The sequence below is a fragment of the Stegostoma tigrinum genome, chromosome 43 (assembly GCF_030684315.1).
Source record: "Stegostoma tigrinum isolate sSteTig4 chromosome 43, sSteTig4.hap1, whole genome shotgun sequence".
In the NCBI taxonomy this organism is placed as follows: domain Eukaryota; kingdom Metazoa; phylum Chordata; class Chondrichthyes; order Orectolobiformes; family Stegostomatidae; genus Stegostoma; species Stegostoma tigrinum.
Window position 1 is genome coordinate 13,944,368 of NC_081396.1, and position 25,165 is coordinate 13,969,532.

Consider the following 25,165-nt stretch of genomic DNA (forward strand, 5'->3'; position numbering starts at 1 on the left):
ATCCAAATGATGTGGGCAAATGGCTACTGACGTTATTGGATCTTAAGACACGGAAAATAACTCATTGATAATGTGGTATCCCAAATTAGAACCATCAGAGATTTACATGTCGGTGATAATTTACGCACATGAGAGGGGTGCAGACACTTAGAGCCATTCAGCCGCTAGGTGAAAACATTTCCGAGTTAATTGCCACCCTGCGCAGAGTGCACATACAAATCTTGATGACAAGCATGACCCCAAGTCCTTTAAGAGCGCTTCCAGAAATAAACCTGCCTTGGCCCAGGATCTGTCCTATTTGGTATGAGAGGGATGTGATCATTTGGCTCCTGTACAATCTTCCTCCGCCATGCGGCAGGGTAGGAGCATTGAAAGCAGATCTCAGCTCTTGTGGAGAGGGAGAGAGAGAGAGAGAGAGCGTGAGGCAGCGGCTGCGAAACGCGATGGGAGTGAGGACGGACTGAAGAACCATGGCATCGCCGCTGTGTACTTAGTGCAGCCACCAGGCTCTCGGGGGAGGACAGCAAGGAGGATTTTGTGTTGTCCTTTTTATTTGCAATAATCCGGGGTGGGGAAGGGGAGAGAGAGCTGAGATAATGGGAACTGCAGATGCTGGAGAATTCCAAGATAATAAAATGTGAGGCTGGATGAACACAGCAGGCCAAGCAGCATCTCAGGAGCACAAAAGCTGACGTTTCGGGCCTAGACCCTTCATCAGAGAGGGGGATGGGGAGAGGGAACTGGAATAAACAGGGAGAGAGGGGGAGGCGGACCGAAGATGGAGAGTAAAGAAGATAGGTGGGGAGGAGAGTATAGGTGGGGAGGTAGGGAGGGGATAGGTCAGTCCAGGGAAGACGGACAGGTCAAGGAGGTGGGATGAGGTTAGGAGGTCGATGGAGGCGCGGCTTGTCGGGGGGAGGAAGGGATGGGTGAGAGGAAGAACCGGTTAGGGAGGCAGAGACAGGTTGGACTGGTTTTGGGATGCAGTGGGTGGAGGGGAAGAGCTGGGCTGGTTGTGTGGTGCAGTGGGGGGAGGGGACGAACTGGGCTGGTTTAGGGATGCTAAATCTCCCCTTCCCCCACCGCATCCCTAAACCAGCCCAGTTCGTCCCCTCCCCCCACTGCACCACACAACCAGCCCAGCTCTTCCCCTCCACCCACTGCATCCCAAAACCAGTCCAACCTGTCTCTGCCTCCCTAACCTGTTCTTCCTCTCAGCCATCCCTTCCTCCCACCCCAAGCCGCACCCCCAGCTACCTACTAACCTCATCCCACTTCCTTGACCTGTCCGTCATCCCTGGACTGACCTATACTCTCCTCTCCACCTTCGGTCCGCCTCCCCCTCTCTCCCTATTTATTCCAGTTCCCTCTCCCCGTCCCCCTCTCTGATGAAGGGTCTAGGCTCGAAACGTCAGCTTTTGTGCTCCTGAGATGCTGCTTGGCCTGCTGTGCTCATCCAGCCTCACATTTTATTATTTTAGGAGAGAGAGCTGTTTTGGTTTGTGATACAAGAGACGAGGCTGTCTGTGCCTTTCACCCATCGGTAGCTCTCCTCCTGTCCCTGCCTCTATGCACACACTCTGCCAGGCATAGTCTTCCTCCCTCTGTGTGTGTGTGTGTGTGTGTCTCTCTCTCGCTTCAGCTCCTAAAACCTAAGATGCATCGGATATAAAAACACGCACATAAACACACACACACACACACATCAACAAGCCATGGAGAAAGATCAGGAATTACTGCAAGCTGTCAAAACCGAAGATGTAGCTGCAGTGCAGAAGCTGTTGCAAAGGCCGAAACAAGGCAAAGCGAGTGAGTACCCTTTACACACCGTTCCATTGGCTGATGTGAATGTGCCTGCGTTTTTTTGTGTGTGTGTGTTTTGCAAATGTCCTGTTATTGTGGAGTAGGAGGGGAGGGAGTTTGGTCTGTTGTTCAATATGGGCTCTCCTATCTTGACCGATGCTGTTAGTGACTCTTGATACAGTGCAATCGGTGGGAATGTAGCATTAGCCTGAATAGTGCGTTCTCTCTCCCTCAGACAGCTCCCCTGCATCCCTTAGCTTCACAAGCCGGCGCTTTCTGCTCCTAACAGCGCAGATTGGACGTTGAGGATAGATAAGGTCAATACTGGGAATCCTAGATTCCCTATCAACCGGGCAAGAGATTGCAGATGGTTTGTAGCGAATCCACGGTTGAGATACAACGCACAGAATCAGTTCGTATAAGGGGAAAGGTGGTTCTGGAGGTTTGCACTGTTCTGTTTCGGCAAAAAAAGTGCCCGACCAGAGAATATCAGGCCAGTGACTAAGATGGTTAAACAGCTAATTCTAGTGGAAAGCTGTCAAGAAGGTAATAGCTCAGAGTCTCGCTTCTGAGGAAGTGCAAACTGGAGATCTTGTTTGACCCACTCTGTGCAGGTTGTTGTTGCTGTGTTGCAAAGAGAGCCGAGAGACGTGAGGGGGGACTTGGATGTGACAAATGCAGTGACTCCACACCCGGGCAGTGGTTTGGCAACATGATTCGGACCCCGTGAGCTTGCAGCCCTCTGACGCTGTTCCCTGACTGCCGGATGCTCACTGGCTCGCACGCCCCAAACAACCGGGGCTATTTTAAATTTAACCCCTTGATTGATGGGCTGACAAGTGCCTGTTGATGACAAAGCAATAGATGCTGCAGATCTGGTAATGAGAAGCAGTTTTGCTGGGAGACGCTTTAATTGATAGATTTCAATTCTAAAATTAACCAGGATTAAACGGGGGAGACCTCGAGCTGGCTGATCTATGATGTAGTAATAACAGTATTTTCGGAAAGATTGTCTGAGACGCAGGAGTGATGTCTCTCCCAGCTATCCTGGCTGCAAGGAGGAGGAAAAGGCAACCCTTTCCGAACAAGGCACAGTGAGGATTTCTGAAACATTTATGTATCGCTTAACTGGAAACTTGATAATGTACGCCACAATGTGGGAGGGGGAATCTTATTCAGTTCTATATTTGCCTAAAGCTTCACTCCAGATATTTTGTTAAAAATAAAAGAATAATGGGATTTGAAGGGTACACTGTGAGTAAATCGTGGGAAAATGTTAATTTATTTTGATGTGACTTGCTCCTACATGAGTAAAACATATTGTGATTAAGGATGATGGAATAAACTAAAAGCATTATTTGCCAGGATGAGATTCTGTCATAGTCTGGAGATGCGCTGCTCTGCTATCCAGTTATGAAGAGCTGCTGTAGTTGTGTTCTACAAGACTCCAATTGTTGGATGCAGTGGAAGTCTTTGAGGAGAAGACACCATGTCCCTTTTAAAAATAGTTTCTTACTGATTGATCATGTCACACACAGTACTTTGATTTGTAATTTTCTGGCTTATTCTCTGGTGTTGAGAACCTTTGTGGGTTGACTCTCCCTTTGACCTCATGATCCCTGTTGAGTTTAGATTTTGAATGCGTGGCCTGTGCATTTGTTGGATTTCTCTCTATTGGTTCTCTAAGTTCACTGACTGAATGCAACACTGTATCAATGTTTACCAATAATGATCATATCTGTGATGATGATGCTATTTTCCTTGGGACAGATAATGAAACTCTCCATGCTTCACAAAGTCTGTCTTCGTGTCTGTTGGTGCTCCATAATTGGTGACCATGCCTTCAGCTGACAATGCCTTAAGCTCTGGAATTTCTTCCATAAACCTCACCACTCCTTTACCACCCGCCCCCCCCGACCATGTTCTCCTTTACATTATTGGTTATAAAATACCAGAGCGGTTACCTGTGTTGATATCGCCAGTGTCACGTTTGATTAGATCATTCCTCCTATGAAATATTGTGAGACATTTTACTTTTACCAATGCAAGATGCATACATGCTGTTGTTATTAGACAATAAGTCGAGGTGGGAGGGTGTGGTATCATTGGGATTTAAATGGCTGGAGAGGCCTCACGCCAAATACCCAGCAGGTAGCTGTGTTGGGGCTGGGTTTGAGGGTGGGGTGGCAGATGGTGACTGTCTCTTCTAAATTAGCCCATGCTCCCATTTGAGGATCATATGTAATGCCTTGCTTATCACCAGTCTTCAAAATTCTGACAACACCCCAACTCCCCAACATATCCTCACTCGGGCCGACCAATTCTTCTCACTTGGTGAGCTGAATCTGGAACAATTGTCTAAGTCCCAAGTGCAATACCAGTAATGACCACGTCTTCTGGTGGTGCTGCTGGTACAGTGCTGGAATGCTGCCAATCTCTTACTGGCCTGAATCTCTCTGAGGCAGGACATCTTCATGTATAAGCGGAGCAATCAACCCATCAGATGGTTGCAGAGCTTGGCAGACTTCCCCACCTCTGTGCTTTTGTCAAAGAGGTGGGGAACCCAGAGTCTTGTGTAATTCAGCCCTGAGGCAGTTGACCCTTACTTGCCTTCTGAAGTAGTATAGCAAATAGTTCATAAAAATGGGCAATAAAATGGTGACTTTGCCAGCATAATCCACATAATTAGAACTTTTCTTTATTAAATTGGGAACTCTGTGTGGTGTGTGCAATGCTAATGGAAGTACAGATCCTGGCTAAGCCCAGTGTTCTGTCTCCACCTCCCATGATAATACAAGGTACTGACTGGTTTCTTGGCTGAGACTGTGGTCACTTAGTTGGCAGCCAAAAACACGAAGCAGTGTTTTTAGGAGAGGATGAGACAAAATATTTAGAGTGTCGAGAGGGTCCATAAAGTTTTGCAACTGAAGACATAAAAGCTGCTAGAGTTTAAAAATAACTTGGATCTGTATTTGAACTAACATTAATGTCGAGGGCCAAGAGCTGGAAAACAGGATTCAACTTGATAGTTTTAATTTGGCTGGCAAAGATGCGCTGGGCCAAATGCTCTCCTTCCATTGCTGCAAATTTCCACGATACTCCAAAATCATGTCAAAGATTTCTGAAGAAGGGTTTTGGCTTGAAACATCAGCCTTCCTGCTCCTCTGATGTTGCTTGGCCTGCTGTGTACATCCAGCTGTACACCTTGTTATCGCTATTGTAGAGCATCTATGTGTCCCACTATTATTTTACTATCGTGCCAGATGTGTAGTACATGATTTCTCTGCAAGTTGGTATGACAAATTAAAATGATGAGACATTTTTATTCTCTTAATGATAAAACTCAAAATTCCAACTGCACCTATGTCAACTCCTGTGCTGTAACATGTCTTTACAGATTGAAAGGTGCATTTTATTTCAGTTGGGATGATTCTTGGATTTCTGCCAGACTTCAGCAGTTTGAGGTTTGCTGTGACAATTCCATGCCTTTTGACCTTCAACACAATCACAATGAAAATGACGTGGAAATTACAATATGGATACTGTGTGTGTGTGTGTGTGTGTGTGTGTGTGTGTGTGTGTGTGTGTGTGTGTGTGTGAGAACCTTGTGATATTTGATTATAATCAGTGGCGTTACTTTGGAGAGGTTTTGGTCTCCCCTTTGAATATTGAAGTAGAATGTAAAGCTCTTCCAGAAGTTCGCTAATGACATAGAACATCAGTCTGATGAAAACCTACCTCTTCCCCTTGCTACTATCTACTTGTAATTGCAGTATCAGTTTCTGAGACATGCCTTAGAATCCATTAAAGACGTGAATAAAGGCAAACAGTTGCTACTCACTCTAACCAACGTTTTTGTATAAAGATTTTACCCTCTACATGGACATGAGTCTTAATCCCATGTGCCCACTCTGTTCCAGTGAATGCTTTATTCATCCTTACTTTGACCACTTGCTTAACCTATTCCTAAATATTGACTTGTCTGCCTGTTCAGTCATTAATTCTGGTTGCACGTTTTGAACTCTGTGTTTGATGCAGCAGTTGGAAACAAGGGCTTGTGCTGCTTTAGTTATACCATCAATAGAGACTTTAAATAGTCATTAAAGAAAGGAAGAACTGGCACTGAATAAATTACCTGGGGTTTTTTTGTATTCATTCTTAGAATGGAGCTGCTGCTGGCTGGCCAGTATTTATTGCCCACTCATAGCTGCCCTTGACAAGGTGTTGGTGAGCTGCCTTCTTGAACCATGGCTTGGAGGGCAACTTGCAGGTGGTGGTATTCCCACAAATTTGCTGCCCTTATCCTTCTAGATGGTAGTATTTATGAAAGTGTTGGTTTCTAAAGAGCCTTGGTGAATTTATGCAGGGGATTTTGTAGATGATGTGCACAGCTGCTACTTCCCATCACTGGTGGAGGGAATAAATTTTTCTCACTATTGCTTTGTTAACTGTAGCAGCTTGCTGTGCCTAAATTGACTGCTGCATTTCCTGACATTGCAATAGTGACTACACTTCCAAAATATGAATACTGCTGAGAAAAGGCATATATTGCTACAGTTTTTCAACTTGCACTTAACAGGACAATTCACATCAAATAGAATGTAAAAGGATCAACTATTATAGTAAATAAGAAGTGAGTCCTGGTGTTTTCCCTGTGGAAACACCTCAGAGTCCACTGTAATTGCTTTATTCATCTTTACTTCAACCATTTGCTGTACCTGTTGCTAAATATTGATGTGGTTCCACTTCCAAATGAATCAGCACTCTCTTTGTGTACAGCTTTTCCCTTCACTTCTTGCAAATTGCCCCAATAAGTGCAAGATGAAAAGGATAAACAAAATGTATTTTTTCAAGTTCTGTATTACCAACTGATTACTGCCAAAATACTTCATTGGCAGTAAAGTGCTTTGTTATGTCCTGAGGTCATGAAAGGGAAGAAAGAGAAGGCTTTCTTTCTTAACATTGTGCATTTCACAGCTTTAGGATATCCCAAACAACTTCTGGCCAAGAGAATAGTTGAGAATTGGAGTCACTGTCGTAATGTGGAAACATGGCAGTCCATTTGTGCGCAGTGAGATCTCACAAACGGCAACATCACAGTGACCAGAAAACCCCTTCAGTAATATCAGTTCAGAGCTTAGTATTGACCAAAACACCAGGATAACTCTGCTTGACAACAGAGGCATTATATTACCTGAGAGGGAATACGAGTATTTAACAACTAGGCACCTGAAGCCACAATTTCCAAGGGTAGAGTGTTGGTTCGAATGGTATCATCCAAAGGTCAGCACCTCCGACAATGGACCACTGGGTATGTTAGCCTAGATTTTCTTCTCAGGTCTATAGATCCTGACTTGAACAATGACATTCTGTCTTAACGGTTGGAGTGAAACCCACTGAGCTGCAGCTAATATCCAATGATTGATCTGTATAGTGAGTGAAAGGAAAATGGTGTAAACACCACACTGTGCAGCCTGCTCTCATTCACTCACTCGGAGCAAATTTTCAGAAACTTGCCAGTAGATTGCGAGTGCACCTTCTTATTAAGCTGCTGCTTGTAGCCGCTCCTGCCAGGAGACCTGCTGTCATGGTGTGCCAATTCTGTCTGTCTTATGCCACCCTCATACATCGGTTGTGGTTTGTTGGCAGCCATTCTGTGACCTGTTCCTGGGAAGATAGGGTTCTCCTGTGAGGAAAGGTTGGATCTGTACCAGTTGGAACTTAGAAGAATGAGAATTGATCCTATGGCAATATATAAAATCCTGAGGGGACCTGATACATTGTGTACAGGGAAAATGTTTCCTCTTGTGAGGGAATCTCAAAAAAGGGGGTACAATTTAAGAACAGGAGGTCTTCTTTCTATGATGGAGACGAGGAGGATTTCCATCAGAGGGGTATGGGTCTGTGGAATTCTCTTCCCCAAAAAGTAATGGCGGCTGTACCATTGACTTTATTCTAGGTTGAGTTAGATGGTTTTTTGATAGATGTGGGAGACGAGGGGTTGGGGAAAAGGGACAGAGGGGCTTGAGTCCACAAGCAGATCAGCCACTGAATGGTGGAGCAGTGTTAAAGGGCTGAATGGCTTTCTGTTGCTCTCAAATGACATGTTCCTATATTCCGTTCTAACATCCATCATCCAACTGCACATAGGTTGACCCCTCTTCCTGCTGCTGTCCAGAATCTCTTAGCTTGTAAGCTCAGATCAAATAGCCAAAATTGTGACTCTTTTTTTCTGGGTGTCACTTCTTAAACTTGGAGAGAGGAAAAAGGAATATATGAGTACCTTTTGTTCTTCTCATTTTAGATTCAATCTTTTTATAATATTTCTGAGAACTGCTTGAGAAACAGAGTCATAGAATCATACAGCATGGAAACAGACTCTTCAGTCAAACCAGCCCGTGCCAAACATATTTTCGAGCTAAACTAGTCCCACCTGCCTGCTCCTGGTCCATAACTCTCCAAATCTTTCCTGTTCATGTACGATTCTTCGTGTCTTTTAAGTGTTATAGCATCTAACTCAGGAAATGAATTGTTTTATTGTGGGTGCATGTGGAATGTACTGTATCATGGTGAGGGAAAGTAAAAGGTGTATTCAGATTGAGGAAATGAATGCTGGCCTGAACAGAATTGGTTGCTTTGTATGGCCTTATTGATTTTGCTTGCCTCTCGTACCTTGTCATAAAACTGCTTATAACTTCAAGGAAGGAGAATAGCAATTGCTGTGGGTTTTGCAGAACACATTGTAAGTACATACAGATTTATTTTTTAAAAAAGCTATTAAACCAAAGAAATGGAATTGCACGATAAATCAGAAAGTAATGTGGCAGCCTAGCTGCTTGTTGAAGCACTTAGACTTTGTATAGATGGCCTTGTGCTTTGCCATCCACTTTCCACAATGGTTAAAATCATAAAATTGTACAGCACAGAATGAGTCCATTCAATCCGTTATGCCTGGGTTGACTGGCGAAAAGAGATTTCTGATCTGCCCCACTTCCCACTGTTTTCTCTGCACCACTGCAAATAGTTCCCATTTTAAACTACTTCATTCCTCCTGCCTCAGAGCATCTTGCTTTCATTGTGCTGCTTGGGTTGCCCTAGAAACACTATTGGCAAAGTGGGTGCCAAGAGAGGTGATTCATTCTGAATGCCTCTCTTTAAAATATTATTTATTTATTGAATGTGGGCATCACTGATACGGGGCCAGCATTAATTGCTCATGAGCAGATGCTCCTGAGCTGCCTTTCAAAACCACAGTATTCCCAAAGCAATGATAAGGAGGGAGCTGCAGAATTCTCAATCAGTAAAGATGATGGAATGGCAACAGTTTCATGTCAGGATTGTGTGTACATCCAAAGATTGGAGGGAAACTGAGAAGTGATGCCCCCGTGTGCCTGCTGTCCTTGCCCTGCTGGTTGGTCGATGTTGTGGGTTCTGGAGAAACCTTTGAAGAAATGTTGTTGCGTTACTGCACTGTATATTGTAGATTCCAGTTGGAGCATCCACATTAAGGCATCTACTTGCATCCTCATTCGAGATTCTCTATTCTGAGTGTAGGGAGCCACTTACTATGCTAGTATTGTATGGTGCTGACTGTTTACAAGCTGCCAATCAAGATGAAGTCATGGAGAAAAGAAATAGCTGTGATGTGAAGGTACATGACAGATTCCATTGTTACTGTATTGGCTTCGTAGAAATATCATCATTGAGTCAAAAGGTTGTGGATTCAAGTCACTTTCTAGAAATATGAGCACGTTTCACTGCAGTATTGAAGGAGTGCTGCAATGTCAGAGGTACTTTTTTTTGGGTGAGAAATTAAGTTAAGGTTTGGCCTTCACCAAATATTGTACTTATTTGGCTGAAAAAAATGCTTTGGAGATGTCCTGAAGCTCAGAGAGAGATTATATAAAGGCAAGTTATTTGTGGATTTCTGTCGGAGAGTTGGCTCCAGTTATATTTTCTCAACAGCTCATTCTTCTGTGTGATTTGAAGCTAATATTCGTAACTTTCAAATTTTACAATCTATTCCTGAAATGTTTGATGCCCTATAAGGCACTATGTATTGTTCATCTTTTTAAAAATGAAAGAAGAGGAATTCTGTTGCATGAGGATTCTCCAGTGGCTTGTATAATATTGGACATAGTATAATTTCATTTAGAAAAATGATGAGATTACAACCATATTTAATAACTAAATACCATGCTTCACTTTGCAGAAGTCATGATAATACAAATTACGTGCTTTTTAATAATGTGGGGTACATCGAGCAGTTAAGTGTAATTTGGATGAGTAGGTGCAGCTTTACAGAGTCCTCCTATGATCTAAAATACAGAGATGCTCATTGTATTTGGAGTGGCGATTGGATGGGAGGAGGAGGCTGGCCTTATTTTATCTGTATTTATTATTATTTCCAGAAGCCTGGAGCTTATCAAACCAGAGTAGTGCTTGATATTTCAATGTGTTGACCTATCTACCAGTGGAAAGAAAAGTTATGAAAGTACCAGATGCTGTAATAAAATGAATGAATTACATGTAATTTCTACCCCACACTCTCACAATCCTGATGGTTAATGTGGGTTATAGTTCAGTGAAGAATTTCTGGCAAAGAAAACAAAGTGCTTTATTCTATTGAACTATCAGACAAACATCAGATGAGTTTGTATCATTGAGTGACATGTTTTATTGGTGTTTGAAGAGTGAATGATCCTCCCTGACAGAAGCAAGAGACTCCTGCCCATTGATGCTTGATGACTGGCTGTAGCCAATTACTTGTGAGTGAATTTGAATGACTGTGACATCCAATAGGCAGAGCTGGTGGATGTGTCTTTTTAATATCGCAGTTGCATTTCATAACCATTTTGGAACACATGTATGAAGGCACAAAACCAATCCTTTTCCCTGACTGAAGACACTGGCATTTACCAGATCTGTGGTTCATGATGAACCAATCACTATCAAATGACAGAGAAATAATACCATTTCAAAGCGAAGTTCACCCAGCTTTCAGCTGCATTGAAGATCCTTTCTTGTGGAGTGAAATAGAAGTTCTATGTTAAGAAACGATGATTAGTCAAAACGTAGCCTTTTACAATTAAATTACAAGCTAAAATGAGGCAGTACTGCAAAGTATGAGCAATGTATTTTTTCACGAGTAAAGCTGAGTCTGCAGTCTTAAATACTAATGTGCATCATTGCATTATCCCTTTGTATAAGTTATTCAAGATTAAGGTTAAGAGTCATGGTATTTGAATGTAGCAGAATGCACACTCATCCAACAAACATCGGAGGGCTCGCATATCTTTCACACATCTTATATGAGGCCAACATTTGAGAAAGAACACCAGCTGCCAGGATTTGGTTCTCCAATTGAGCACCCACTATTTGCAGGAGTGTCATGAGACCAAGAATTGACTTGTTCTCAGTGGGAGCATCACAGGGCACAGAATAGTGACCATACATTCTATCAGGGCTGTAAATCTGAAACGTCAATTTTTCTGCTCCTCTTATGCTGCCCGACCTCTCATGTTCCTCCAGCTCCACACTGTGTTGACTCTGACTCCAACATCTGCAGCTCTTGATATCTCCGAGTGACTGTGCATAGCAACCTTTTGAAAAGAGATATCACTTATGAGCAGCGGTTGTGGGTAGCTCTGATTCCCATTCCTTCCTTTTAATCTGGCATGCAGAGATTACTAGTAATGTCTTCTTCATCACTTAGATCCGATAACATATCACAGACTGGTCTGTGTCATTCAGTTCCAAACCAGACAGTTTTTGTACTGCCTGAGCCTTTGGTGGATATAAAATAAAGATGGTACTGGGGAAGGATCACCATAGCCTTTTAGCTATTCTACCCTAGTGGCCAAAACGACATAGATTCCCGAAGGTTGTACGTTTGGCATGGTATGTATGAAGTAAATACTAATAGTACGGAAATTGCTCTGAGATGCCTCAGAGCGGAATATGTTGTAAGGAGGAAAGTTGAATTCTAATGCACTTTCCATTACATTCAACTTGAAATATTTCAGCATATACTTGGTTGGTTAGCTGAGTTGGCTGGATGGCTGGTTTGGGATGCAAAATGATACCAATAGTGTGAGTCCAATTCTTGTACCGGCTGAGTTTACCGTGAAGGACTGTATGCCAGGGAGAAGTTGTAATTTCAATAATATTTGAAAAAACAAAGCTGTCAATAGGAAATTCTGCATTTTCACCGAGTTATCTCTTCAAAAGTCAGGAGGATACAGCGCAGAAACAAAAAGAAGGGGAATGGGTCAAAGCATCGCAATGTGGACAAGTCTGAGGCCGATCTCCTTAATGATGAGACCAGCAGCTTCAAAAGATTGGTGTGTCAAGACAAACAGACTATTACAGGATAGAGTTCAAGTAGAAAAGATTGCTTTTATCTCAAGGCAGTTCAAATTCATGAAGCTTGGCCAGACTGCATCTGGAATTCAATGTTCAGTTTTGGTCAGCATGCCTCAGAGAAGGCCTTTTGAGGAGGTAAATTGTAGATTCACCAGAATGATAGCAGGGCTTAAAGAGTCAAGTTATGGAGACAGGTTGTCTGGACATAGCTTATCTCTTCAGTTTAGATGGTCCACATTGATCTCAACAAAATATTTAACATGATGAATAGATTCATTAGGATGAATATAGAGGAACTGTTTCCTCTTGGGGTGAATCCAGAACAAAAGATTAATACTTAATATTGGAACCCAAGCTGAGCAGGAGCAGCTGTCTATACAGAAGAGAGGGGAAATCTGAAATTCTCTCCAGAAGGCTGTGTTTGTGCATCATTTCAAATTTTCTGATAACATGGTGTGAAGCTGAATGAACACAGCAGATTCTCCAGTATCGGCAGTTCCTACTATCTCTGTATAAATTTTCTGATAGTTTTCTGTTCTTCAGTGAGGTTTTGAAGGAATTTAGAGCAAAGCGTGGGAAGATGAAGTTGAGCTGGGATCATCAATAATCCAATTGAATGATGGAGCCGGCCTATTTGAATGTTTTAATGAACATTATTTGTGAAGCGTGTACATCACATAAAGGTTTCAAGGTGATGACGTCTTGCTTTAATCTCTTCAAACTGAGAAAGACAGAACTTTAAAATAAAGCAATGTAAACAAATTAACTCAGTATGTACTCGGGCTCAGATACAATAGTATTTTCAATTGGCAACATCAATGTGATATAAAACCCATGATAATCTCAACGGATATAAGATGAACTGACTACTCTGACACATATCAGTTATGGTCAATAAAACTTGTGATCAGTCAACCCACAATTGAAACTGATTCATGTCATTGGGTGCCTTTGTTTCCGATTAGTAGTCAACCAAAGGACATCTACATGCTACTGTAAATGTCAGCAAAGAAATCACTGGTGAGGAGTGAAAAAGTTGACGATGTGAAGACTAAATGCAAGGGTGCCCGTTATAATACCTTAAATTACAGGAAGAATAAAGTATTTGTTTTTCTGTGATATAAGATGCTCAAACAATGTGTGTACGATACATAGGTCAGGGTGTTTTCTATTGCATGCAAATACCATAGACTTTTGCCTTTATTCGGAAAAGATAAAAAAAAGGTGTCCATTAGTATTTCAGTGGGAGGACTCTGCTTTGCTCCTGGAAAACATATTATTCATACACCACTGTAGAATATTGCCAAATTTTCCCTGTAGCTCGAGGTTAATTTCAAAGACTATGTTTTGACAACTTAATATGATGCTTTTCGTTATATTAATTTTTAAAATTATCTTGGGCCAAATTTTTACAGGAGAAAAAAATAGGTGAACCTGGATTTTAGATGTTATTTTCTCTCTATTTGATTGCTTTATAATTCTGATGGAATTACTGTGTGCCCTGTGTCTGCTTCATATGCTCTTCAGGCTCCAAATGCCTCAAGTATTATATTTTAATTATAGGAATAGGACAATCTAACTGTTGTTCAGTATGATATTTATATAGATTGAAGGAATTACTCATGGATGATGATTAAGTACTATTGATGGAACGCCCCCCTCATTTGTAATGACTGTAAGGCTCTATCTCCTTATCACTATGAATTCTCACATTATTTTCCTGTTCTCTGTTCATTTAAACCCCAGTGGATCACTGAATCAATTGAACAGGTAATGGCAGGAAGGCAAACTGCTCAGACACACACAAACTGGTGTTTCTGTATCATAGGAGGCCTTACAGCTCCTTAAGCTTATTCTACCTTTAACTTAGATAACGGACAAACTGAATCCGAACTCCATTGACCTTCCCTGATTCCATATTGCTTCATTTTGCCAAATGAAAATCTACCAGTCTCTCAGTTCTGAAACTTTCAATTGAAATTTAACCTTTTTGGATGTCAGAGTTCCAGATTTCCGTCACACTGTGTACAACGCTGCTTCCTGACGGTGCCCAAGATCGGCCTAGCCCTGATGTTACGCTTATGCTGTGTTGTTCAGAATTCCCAAACCAAATGAAACAGCCGGAACATTGGAACAGGAAGAGGCCATTTAGTCTCTCAAGCCTGTTCTGCCACTTTGTGAGATCATAGCCAATATGTGACCCAACTCTGTCTTGCCACCTTTGCTCTATGTTCTTTGATACCCTCAGCTAACAAAAATAAATCAATCATTTTTTTAAAAAAATTGACAATTGTGAAGTAAGGTCTAAATGCAGCCACCCTTTGTATAAAACAATTATTCCTGAAAGGCCTGACTCAAATTTTTTGAAGACGCTCGCCGCCATAGACTTTCAAATGAGCAGAAACATCTTTTTACGACTTTTCCCCTTATTATTTTAAAATCTTCAATCAATTTATGCCTTAATATTTTTGAATTATAGCAGGTACAGCCCTTGTTTGTGTAATCTCTCTTCATTATTTCACCCTTGTAGGTTTTTAGAAGTATTATTCTGATAAACCTACATTTACAAGGTTAGAATATCCTTTCTAAGACATGGTGTCCAAAACTCCTCTTGAGATGTGGTCTGTCTGGAGCTTCATATCACTGAAGCATGATTTCTATCCTGTTGCATTCTAGTAAGGCCATTAGCCTATTCAATTATTTCATTTTCCCCTGTCTACCCAATAGAGTGCTTTAATCACCGCACATACCAGGAAGCAATGGGAGATCTGTTGATTCCCCTCAGCAAAATGTCTTGCCTCAAGTTGGTACCTTTGGGTGGAAGGTATTTGAAACTGAGGCAGATATTGAACCTGTAATGTTCTGTCCATTACATGGACTTACCTGTGGAATAATTTGCCTCTTTTTGAAATTAAAGTTCAAAACACATTCTCTCAGCTAATTCACTCCTTCTTCAATGCAATGAAATTGCCTTTAGCTTTCCCAGTTTTCTATTTCTTTCACAAGTTGAAAACCCAAGTCAGCCTCCTGCTGCTTATGGACTGGGCCGTATCATGCAGTACATGCTGTGGTTGCTGATTGGTTTGTGGAATTGTGACTAGTTGTGGATGCTACAGGTCATCAGCCTGACGACAGCTCTCTGGTTCCTGGGAAAGTGAACAGCTTGTGGGTGTGAATGATACCGTGGAAGCCTTCAGGCCTCAGAAATGGAAGGTAGAGTCTCTCTTTGTCTCTGCAGTAAATAATACTTGGAACTAAAAGAAAACCAGTTGTTTCGCTCAACACTTGTTGTAAGCTGTTGCTTTTAACCGATAAGCCAAAGACTTTGTAATTTGTTTACTGGTCGCTCTGTGCCTCCTATGAAGCAGTGAAGGAAACAAAAAGAAAGATCAGAGAACTGAAGGATTCGGGAAACAAAATTTTTATTTATTCATTCACAGGGTGGGGGCGTTGCTGGTTAAGCCAGTATTTATTGCCCTTCCCTATTTGCCCAGAGGCCAGTTAAGAGTCAACCATGTTGCTGTGGGTCTGAAGTCACGTGTAGGCCAGACCAGGTAAGGAAAGCAGTTTCCTTCCCTAAATGACATTTGTGAACCAGACGGCTTTTTCCGACAGTCAACGATGGATTCGTGGTCATTGTTTAGACTCTTAATTCCAGATTTTTAAATTACATTCAAATTCCACCGTCTGTCACGGCAGGATATGAATCCAGGTGCCCAGAATATTACTCGGGTCTTTGGCTACACAGTCCAAGGCCCTCCTTGGCCCCATTCCTCCTTATCTTGGTCAATCCCTCCAAATCTAAAACTCTCTGTGATTCTTTGATTCCTTCAAATCTGGCTTCTTCCACATGCTTAATTTCATAGAATATAACATAGAACATTACAGCACAGTAGAGGCCCTTCGGCCCTTGATGTTGTGCCGACCAGCCAGACCAATCTGAAGCCCATCTAACCTACACTATTCCATATGCTTGTCCAATGACGTCTTAAATGTACTTAACTTTCCTTTGTCTTCACTGTTCCAGCAGTTTTAGCTTCAGGTTCCTACTGCCTTACCATTGTAATTCCCTCACAAACCTCTCTCTGAATCTCCACTATCTGTTTCTGCTCACTTAAAGTGCTCACCTTTTGGTCAATTGTCCTAATATATCACGATGTAGCTCAATGTAAAAAATTACCCAATGACTTCTCGTGAAGCAACTTGGGACTCTAAAAACACTACATATTAACAAGTTATTCTTGAGTGATAATGGGAACTGCAGATGCTGGAGAATCCACGATAATGAAATGTGAGGCTGGATGAACACAGCAGGCCCAACAGCATCTCAGGAGGGTCTAGGCCCGAAACATCAGCTTTTGTGCTCCTGAGATGCTGCTGGGCCTGCTGTGTTCATCCAGTCTCACATTTTATTAACAAGTTATTCTTGTTGTATTTAACAGCATTTACATCCAGTATGGACTGGCTTTATTGAAGTTCTTGTCTCCCGTCCCATATTAAAATAGAATGTTCATGTGTTAAAACACTTCCAGATGGAAACCATTGTGTTAATTATATGCAGCATCAATCTGAGAAAAAATTGACTTATTTTGATCGGGTAACATTCTGTGAAATATGTGCCCATTGTAAAGGAGTGTGTTATGATCCCGTGACCCTGTCACACATGCAACACAAATTTAATTGGCTCCATGATTCTTGTGTGTTTCACCTTTTTGCTTGATGACCAAGCCATTCATTTTAATCAATGCATCAATGTGGCTTCTAGTAGTCAGAACCTTTTGTATTTTAGTTAATTTGAGCTTGCCTCTACTTTTACTTTTATCATGGTTTTAGCCTTATACAAAAAGATGAAAAAATGACAATTCTTGCATTTATTTGGCATATTTCATGATTTTGGGATGTGTTACAACCTAAGAGACACTTCTGAAGTGTAGGTGCGGTTGTGATGGAGGAAATGTAGGTTGACAGGGCTGCACACAGCAAGATCCCAGTAATAGCAAGGATACCAGGAAAAACTTGACAACAGCAGCCATGGGATCCTTTATGCCAAGCATCATCATACAGAAGTGCTGAGAAAATGGGGAGGCGGCAAGGCGAAGACAGTCTTACTGTCTGAGGAGTCCCGAGGACGAGGGCGATGTACTGAGGTCGTTGGTTCAAAGCCTGCCATGGCAGTAACTGAAATGGAATTAGTGGCAACCACGTTGAATGTTGTGAAAACTCATTTGGTTCACTAGTACCCTTTAACTGCTATTCTTAGCTGGTCACTTGCCCCCTGCTTGTGACTTGATACCCACAGCGATGGGTGCCTGCTCTCTGGGGTGGCTTAGCAAGGCACCCAGTTACATCAAAATTTGACAAAACCTAAAGAAAAGAATAGATCACTGTATGGTCAAAACAACGAACCCTGGAATGTTTCTGGGTCTCCCTATCTGGATCAAAACCATTCTGCCTATACTTGCAGAGGGCCGAGCAGGACTTGATTTGTTCTTTCAACACGTCAGAGCAAAGCATTAATGTCTGTGATTGGTACTGAGGTAAAATGGGGCTGGTTTTCTGGCAGTTCCTTGAAAATAGAAAGGCACAAAATTTCAGTCCCTTGTCCAACTCAAGATAGCTACTGTACTTAACCCCTTAGAAGTGTAAGTTTTGTAATTGATACCACAGAATCCCTACGGTACTGATAGAGGCTATTCAGCCCATCAGGTCAGCACCAACTCTTTGCAGAGTATCGCACCTGCCTTATCCCTGTAACCCAGCATTTACGAAGCCTGCTCATCTCTGGACACGACAGACAATTTGGCCCCCACACCTCAGGAAGGACATACTAGCCCTGGAGCGTGTCCAGCGGAGATTCACACGGATCATCCCTGGAATGGTAGGTTTAACATATGGTGAACGGCTAAGGATCCTGGGATTGTGCTCATCAGAGTTTAGAAGGTTGAGGGGAGATCTGATAGAAACTTACAAGATAATGTGTGGTTTAGAAGGGGTGGACACTAGGAAGTTGTTTCCGTTAGGTGGGGAGACTAGGACCGGTGGGCACAGCCTTTAAAATTAGAGGGGGTAAATTTAAAACTGAAATGAGACGACATTTCTTCAGCCAGAGAGTGGTGAGCGTGTGGAATTCATTGCCACGGAGTGCAGTGGAGGCCAGGACGTTGGATGCCTTCAAGGCAGAGATCGACAAATTCTTGATCTCCGAAGGAATCAAGGGCTACGGGGAAAGTGCAGGGAAGTGGAGTTGAAATGCCCATCAGCCATGATTTAAATGGCGGAGTGGACTTGATGGGTCGAATGGCCTTACTTCCACTCCTATGTCTTATGGTCTTACGGTCTTAATTTACCATGGCCAATCCACCCGACCTGCACATCTTTGGACTGTGGGAGGAAGCTGGGGCACCTAGAGGAAGCCCACGCAGACAAAGGGCAGAACGTGCAAACTCCACACAGACATTTGCCAGAGGTTAGAATTGAACTGGGTCCCTGGTGCTGTGAGGCAGCAGTGCGAACCACTGAGCCACTGTGCCATATTAATAGTGATGTCAGATAGCCACATTTGTCTAAAACTGGAGTCTGTGGCTGGTGTACACACTGGGAACTGAGTTAGGATCCAATGAGGCAGTGCTCCTTAAACATCTTGCCACTGTGACCCATTTTGAGGCCGAAAACATCTTGCATCCCCTCTGTGAGGCATGTATGGGTGCGGGGTCATTGGGGGAAGTTGTGAGTTGTTGGGTGGCCTGTGAGAACAGGAAACTGTTAGAATAGGCACACAGTTGATAGAACATGGTCAGAACTTTGTGAATATCATTCCTACCTCAGAACTTGTGGCCTCAACATTTCAGATCATTTTGGGAAAGATCACATGGAGTGCTGTGCTAAAGCTGCAGCACTGAGTTTCTGCCACTAGTTGTCCTCAGTGAGCAACGGGAAGTCAGAAATCTTTTACAATGATGGAAGCCAATGAATATGTTCCAATGTCTTCCATCGAGCCAGCCAGTTTCGAAGGAAAAAAAAACATGCCTAGCCCTCAGAAATCCTTCAAAGTAACTCTTAGAGTAGATCATCTTACAGTACAATGACAATTCGTAGACAAAGCTGGTGGCTACCCATGCACAGAAAGATCCCACAAATAGGGAATGGAGTGATTTAACATTTACATAGATTTTTACAGCATAGAAACTAACTATTCAGCTGATGTGGTCCATTTTGGTGCATTTGGTTGATGCTTATTTCAGATGGGGAGGATAGGATGCTAGTTGAAAAAGAACAGTGGTGAAAACCACCAAATATATGCAATTAGATTATTCATTGGTCCACATAAAGTAAACCATTGCTGCTGTGATTCTGATTTGGAATTACTTGGCACGGCATTGGCAGTCTTAGAATCTCTAAAACAATAGTTCATGTGATGGATAATGTCATACATTTTCAGTATGGGACCAATTCCCTACTATCAAGCCATATTCTACCTGACCTAGGAGTGCTTGATATTGGTACAAGATGCAAGGTCTGGAAAGCCTTTCCTTTTCTCAGCTGAGACATCCTGGCATATAGAAAACATAATAATTTCTGAGAAATGTTGCCAAGTACACTGTCAATTTGAAACTTCCCTCCTGAAGAAATACATTCTTAAGCAATACTTATGCAAGTTTGCTATTAGTTTTAATTGTTCTATTCAGAAATAAGCTTCATGCTGGCAGAAAGGCTATTTCATTTTCAAGGGTGACTTCTCTTGCAGCCATATTTGCTGACAACAACATCATTGTCCTTGACTTCAGATCAACCACAACTTCACTTTTGTTGGAATTTCCTAGAATCATAGAATCCCTACAAGATTCTGCCGAGTGAATCTGCACCGACTTTCCAAAGAGCATCCCACCCAATTCATCCTATCCCTATAACCCTGCATTTCCCATGGCTAGCCCACACACCCCTGGACACTCTGGGCAACGTAGAATAGCCAGTCCACCTAACCTGCACATCTTGTGGAAGGAAATTGGAGCACCTGGAGGAAATCCACACAGACATTTCATTTCAAATAAAGCAGCATTATATTTTTAAATAAACAAAAATGTACCTACTGCAGGGTTTGGGATGACACTCTAATACATGACAACTCCCACGAACTAAAGTTGCCTGAAAAAAAATCATCTGTCCATGTTTGCCATTGTTCCTTTAAGAGGTGAGTCCACTCTTCTCTGGCAGGCTATTAAAATTCTGTCCTTTTTTTAATGAAGCAGCTTTTTATCACTCTTTCTCTCCAGCACTCGATTGGAAAAGAGCTCTCTACAGCTAATTGACTTGAGGAGTTGTTGATAAGAATGGTCATATTTGCGACTGCTGTCACTTCATCTCATTACAAATTGAAGCTTCTCCTTTCATGACAAATAAGATGTGCAGCTCTCCCTCTTTCTCCCCCCCGTCCCCCCACCTTTCTAAACACCACTCTTTTCTTCCGGCTTTTAAATGCCAAGAATAATTATAGTTTTGCAGACGTAGCGGGGAGGACAGATTTGGGAAGAAACATAGAATTATGTGTACCCAACCTTGGAGCCTGATGTTTTTCGACTCGGCTCACTCGTGACCTTAAACAGATGTCTGAATAAATGCTCTCTGATGAAGGGTCTAGGCCCGAAACGTCAGCTTTTGTGCTCCTGAGATGCTGCTTGGCCTGCTGTGTTCATCCAGCCTCACATTTTATTATCTTGGATTCTCCAGCATCTGCAGTTCCCATTATCACTATGAATAAATGCTGATCTCCCACCTCAGTAGTTCTTTTAAAGAGTGTTGCAGAATTGGTGTTTTGTAGTAATGGGGATAATTTTAACAGCCAGGTTTGACTGATGGTCTGCAAACAAATTCTTGCACTTGAAAGGACACCATCTGATGGAAATTAAATACTTTGCAGTGGTGCCTATAAGCTCTACCAGCCTGTTAAAGACTTTGTGGGATACTGGAGTGCAACACTGGAAGGAGAGTTGTGAGAGCATGGAATGCGTTGCCAGCAGCAGTTGTGGAAGCAAGGTCATTGGGGTCATTTAAGAGACTGCTGGACATGCATATGGTCACAGAAATTTGAGGGTGCATCCATGAGGATCAATGGTCGGCACAACATTGTGGGCTGAAGGGCCTGTTCTGTGCTGTACTGTTCTATGTTCTATGTTCTATGTTCTAACACTGCTTTTGTATAATGGCTGTGCCTACACTGCACTGCTAGATGCATATTGACTAAAAAACCTCAAATCATGGCTAACTTGCTGCCTTTCCTTGTCTGACATATGAACTGGTGTAGGCCAATCAGCTTTTCTGTTTGTTATTACAGAGATTCCAGCGCAGACAGGCAGTGTACCTTTAAAACAGTTACTTGACATCATGTGTAACACTCTTGCATAAAGATACCCACCTCACCTTCAGTCAAGCTCTCAGACAATTAGGTCAATCTGGCATGTTCAGTCAGCTACGTGCATGTAATTTGTAGTAACATCAATAAGCACTGAAACCAGACTATGAGTACGAGATGCTATTGCAGTGTAAATAGTTAGTGTTGTTAATGAACTTCAAGACATCTGTCTCAAGGAGTACCCAGTCTTTGTGGTATATGTTATGTGAGCAAACATATAGGACAGCACTCAGACCATATCATATCTAGAAGACACATCATTCTAAAGCTGGTGCTATTATGCAGTTAGGTTAAGGTTGATTGGCCTTAAATCCCAAGGCAGCAGATGGTGAAATTTTAATTCAATAAAATCTGGAGATAAAAAAGAGACTAATGGCAGCAATCAAATTATTGCTAATTGTCATGAAAATTCAGCTGGTTTGCCAGTGTCCTTTAGGATACGACATCTGCTGTCTTTACCTGGACTGGCTTACATGTGACTCCAGACCCATTGCAATATGGTTCACTCTTGACTGCCCCCTGAAATGGCTCGGCAAGCCAGTCAAACTACTACAAAGCCCATACAAAGGGACTAAAGTAGATTGACTGGTCAGCGTCAAACCAATGGTAAACCTAACACCCCCTGACGCTGCAAAGCCTTCCTTATTAACATCTGCACCAAAATAGGGAGAGCTGTTCCACAAACGAGGCAATCAACAACCTGTCATTCTCATGCTCACTGAGTCATAGCGGACAGACAATAACCCAGACACCACCATTACCACCCTGGGTGTGCCCGGTCCAACAGGACAGACCTGACAGAGATGGTAGCACAGAAACTACAGCCAAGAAGCAATTACCCTGCGAGTCCCTGGTTTTGATTCTAGCCCATATGAAGTCTGATGGCGTCAAATCAAACATGAGCAAGGAAACATCCCACTGATTACTCCCTGCAACCACTCCTCACCCTTTCTCCACAGCTGCTCCATGTTGAACATCACTTGGAGGTGGCATCGAGGGTGTTGAAGGCACACAGGGCTCTCTGGGTGAGGGACTTCACTACTAACTCTGCTCTGGACTGTTTCATTAAGTACCCTACTGATCGAATTGGTCAAGTCTGAAAGGATGAGCCTGCTTGACTAGATCTGTGGCAGGTGCTGAAAGAACCAACAAGAGGGAAAAATCTATTTGATCTTGTTCTCACCAAGAGGTGTCTGTCCCTGATTGTATTGGTGAGAGAGACCACTGCACAGTCTTTGCGGAGACCAAGTCTTGTTTTGGCTTTGAGTGTACCCTCCATTTTGTCATGTGGCACTAACACCATGGTAAATGGGACAGGCTTCAAACACACCTAGCAGCTCAAGACTGGGCATTCCAAAAGGGCATCAGCTTAAGACAGGGCATTCAGAAGGGGCATCAACAGCAGCGGAATTTTACTCTTACATAATCACATCCAGACATATCCCCCACTCTACCCTTACCATCAAACTAGGGCAACAACCCTTATTCCGTGAAAAGGGCAGGAGGACATGCTAGAAGCAATGCCAGACATAGCTAAAAATGAGGTGTCAACCTGGTGAAGCCACAACATGGGACTACTTGCATGCCATTCAGTGATAGACAGAGCTAAGGTCAGCCCAGAAACAAATCAGCTCTAAGCTCTGCTTTCCCAACACATCCAAACAGCTAACAGCAAACTGGGGCCACTGTCTTGATTAGTATAACCCCAACAATACTTGAGCAGTGTGACTCCAGCCCACCTAAAACAACCCATTTGATTGGTACCCCATCCACCAACTTCAACAGTCATGCCCTCCAACCACAGGATGGACAGTGACAGCTACCATGTGGAAAAAGCAGTGAAATACTCTCTATAACTCCTTTTGACAGTACCTTCCAAATCTGCGACCTCTCCCAGCTCGAAGGATTGGGCCAGTAGATACATAGGATCACCACCACCTGCAGGTTCCCCTCCGAGTCACACATGATCCTGACTCAGAAATATTTATCATTATTCCTTCACTGTCAACTGGGGCAAAATCCTGGAAATTCCTTTCATGTGGTGTTTCTACATTTCAGAACATGCAGTGATTCAAAAAATGCTTCTCACTACCTTCGCTGGTAGTCAAAGGTGATTATCGATGAACAATCAATGTTAATGTAGCCAGAGATTCCCAGGTCCCGTGAATGAATTTTAAAATAATAGATTTCCTAACTTGATTCTGTATTCCTTACTACCCTTACCTAAATAAATAAACTCAGATTTGAGATTTTCAGTTGATCCTCACATTTGACAGCTTTTTGAGGGGGTTTGAGTTGGTGGGGGTGAGGTCCCAATTTCAGGATTCAACTCTGCAGTGGGTGAAGAAATGCTTTCTGACATCAGCCTGAACAGCCTAGCTCTAAGTTTAACATTATATTCCCTTATTTCAGACTGTATGACCAGAAAAAAATAGTTTCTCTTCATATACCTCATCAAATCATTTTAAGCAGATCAATTTGTAAACTCCCTAATCTTCTAAATTTGGGAATTAAGCCAAGTTTTTGCAGCCTGCCCCACACTTTAACTCTTGTAGCCCCAATATAATTGTGCAGACAAAAACATCCCAAATACCCTCTGATAATCTGGAATTGTTAAGCAAAGCTGAGAGAAAAATATTGACCTACACTGTATTCATACTTGGGCACTGCGACTGAATTTCTTGAAATAATACCATGAAATATTCAATCCAATGTTGAGGTTGAAATTGACTGATTCCTGGGATGACAGGATTGTTGTATGAAGAGAGTCAAGATCAATTTGAACTGTATTCAGTGCTGTTCAGCAGGTGGAGGTGGGGGCAGGGGTGCGTCCGAAACACCTGTAAAATTCTAACTGGAATAGGCAGAGTAAACCCAAGAAAGGATATTTCTGAGGAGTGGGGAGTTCAGAACCAGGAGTGATAATGTAAAGATCTGGGTAGGCCATTTAGGACTTAGATGAGGAGAGATTCCTTCACGCAGAGAGTGGTGAGCCTGTGGAATTCACTGCCAAAGAAATCAGCTGGGGCCAATACGTTGAATATTTTCAAGAAGGAGACAAGCATAGTTCCTGCAGTGAAAGGGATGAAACAGTATAGTTAAAAGAGGGAACAGGGTACTTGAGTTGGATGACCAGCACGATCATAATGGCAGAGCTGGCTCAAAGGGCTGAATGGCCTACTCCTATTCCTATTTTTTTGTGTTTCTATCCAGAAAGGGTATGATAGAACAAAAACAAAGATGCTGGAAAAGCTCAGCAGGTCTGGCAGCATCTGCAAAGGGAAAAACAGAGTTAATGTTTCGGGTCCAGTGACCATTCCTCAGAACTCTTCAGGTTTTTTTAATATGGGAGTATGATAGAATTGGTTTTTGCCAGCTCAGTCTCATCATGGCCTTCTCAATGTTTCATCGTTCAGGATATATTTCCTCACTCCTGTGTAGAATTATGTTGAATTTACAGCACAGAAACAGGCCATTCTGCTCAACTAGGGTAAGCTGCTATTTATACTTCGTATGAGTCCTCATACCTTCCTCATCTTCACTTTATCAGCACGTCCTTCTGCTCCTTTTTTATTCATGTACTTGTCTAAC

The 25,165-nt window shown here is 42.5% G+C and overlaps 1 protein-coding gene across 1 annotated transcript in view; it reads left to right on the forward strand.

Moving 5' to 3' along the window:
• Positions 1-1,415: 1,415 nt before the first annotated feature.
• Positions 1,416-25,165, forward strand: part of LOC132206754 (uncharacterized) — a 173,658-nt gene continuing 149,908 nt past the window's right edge. The window contains exon 1 of the mRNA XM_059641707.1: positions 1,416-1,809. Within this exon, the coding sequence (XP_059497690.1) occupies positions 1,716-1,809 (94 nt within the window). The 5' untranslated portion in view covers positions 1,416-1,715. The remainder of the gene's footprint in view (positions 1,810-25,165) is intronic.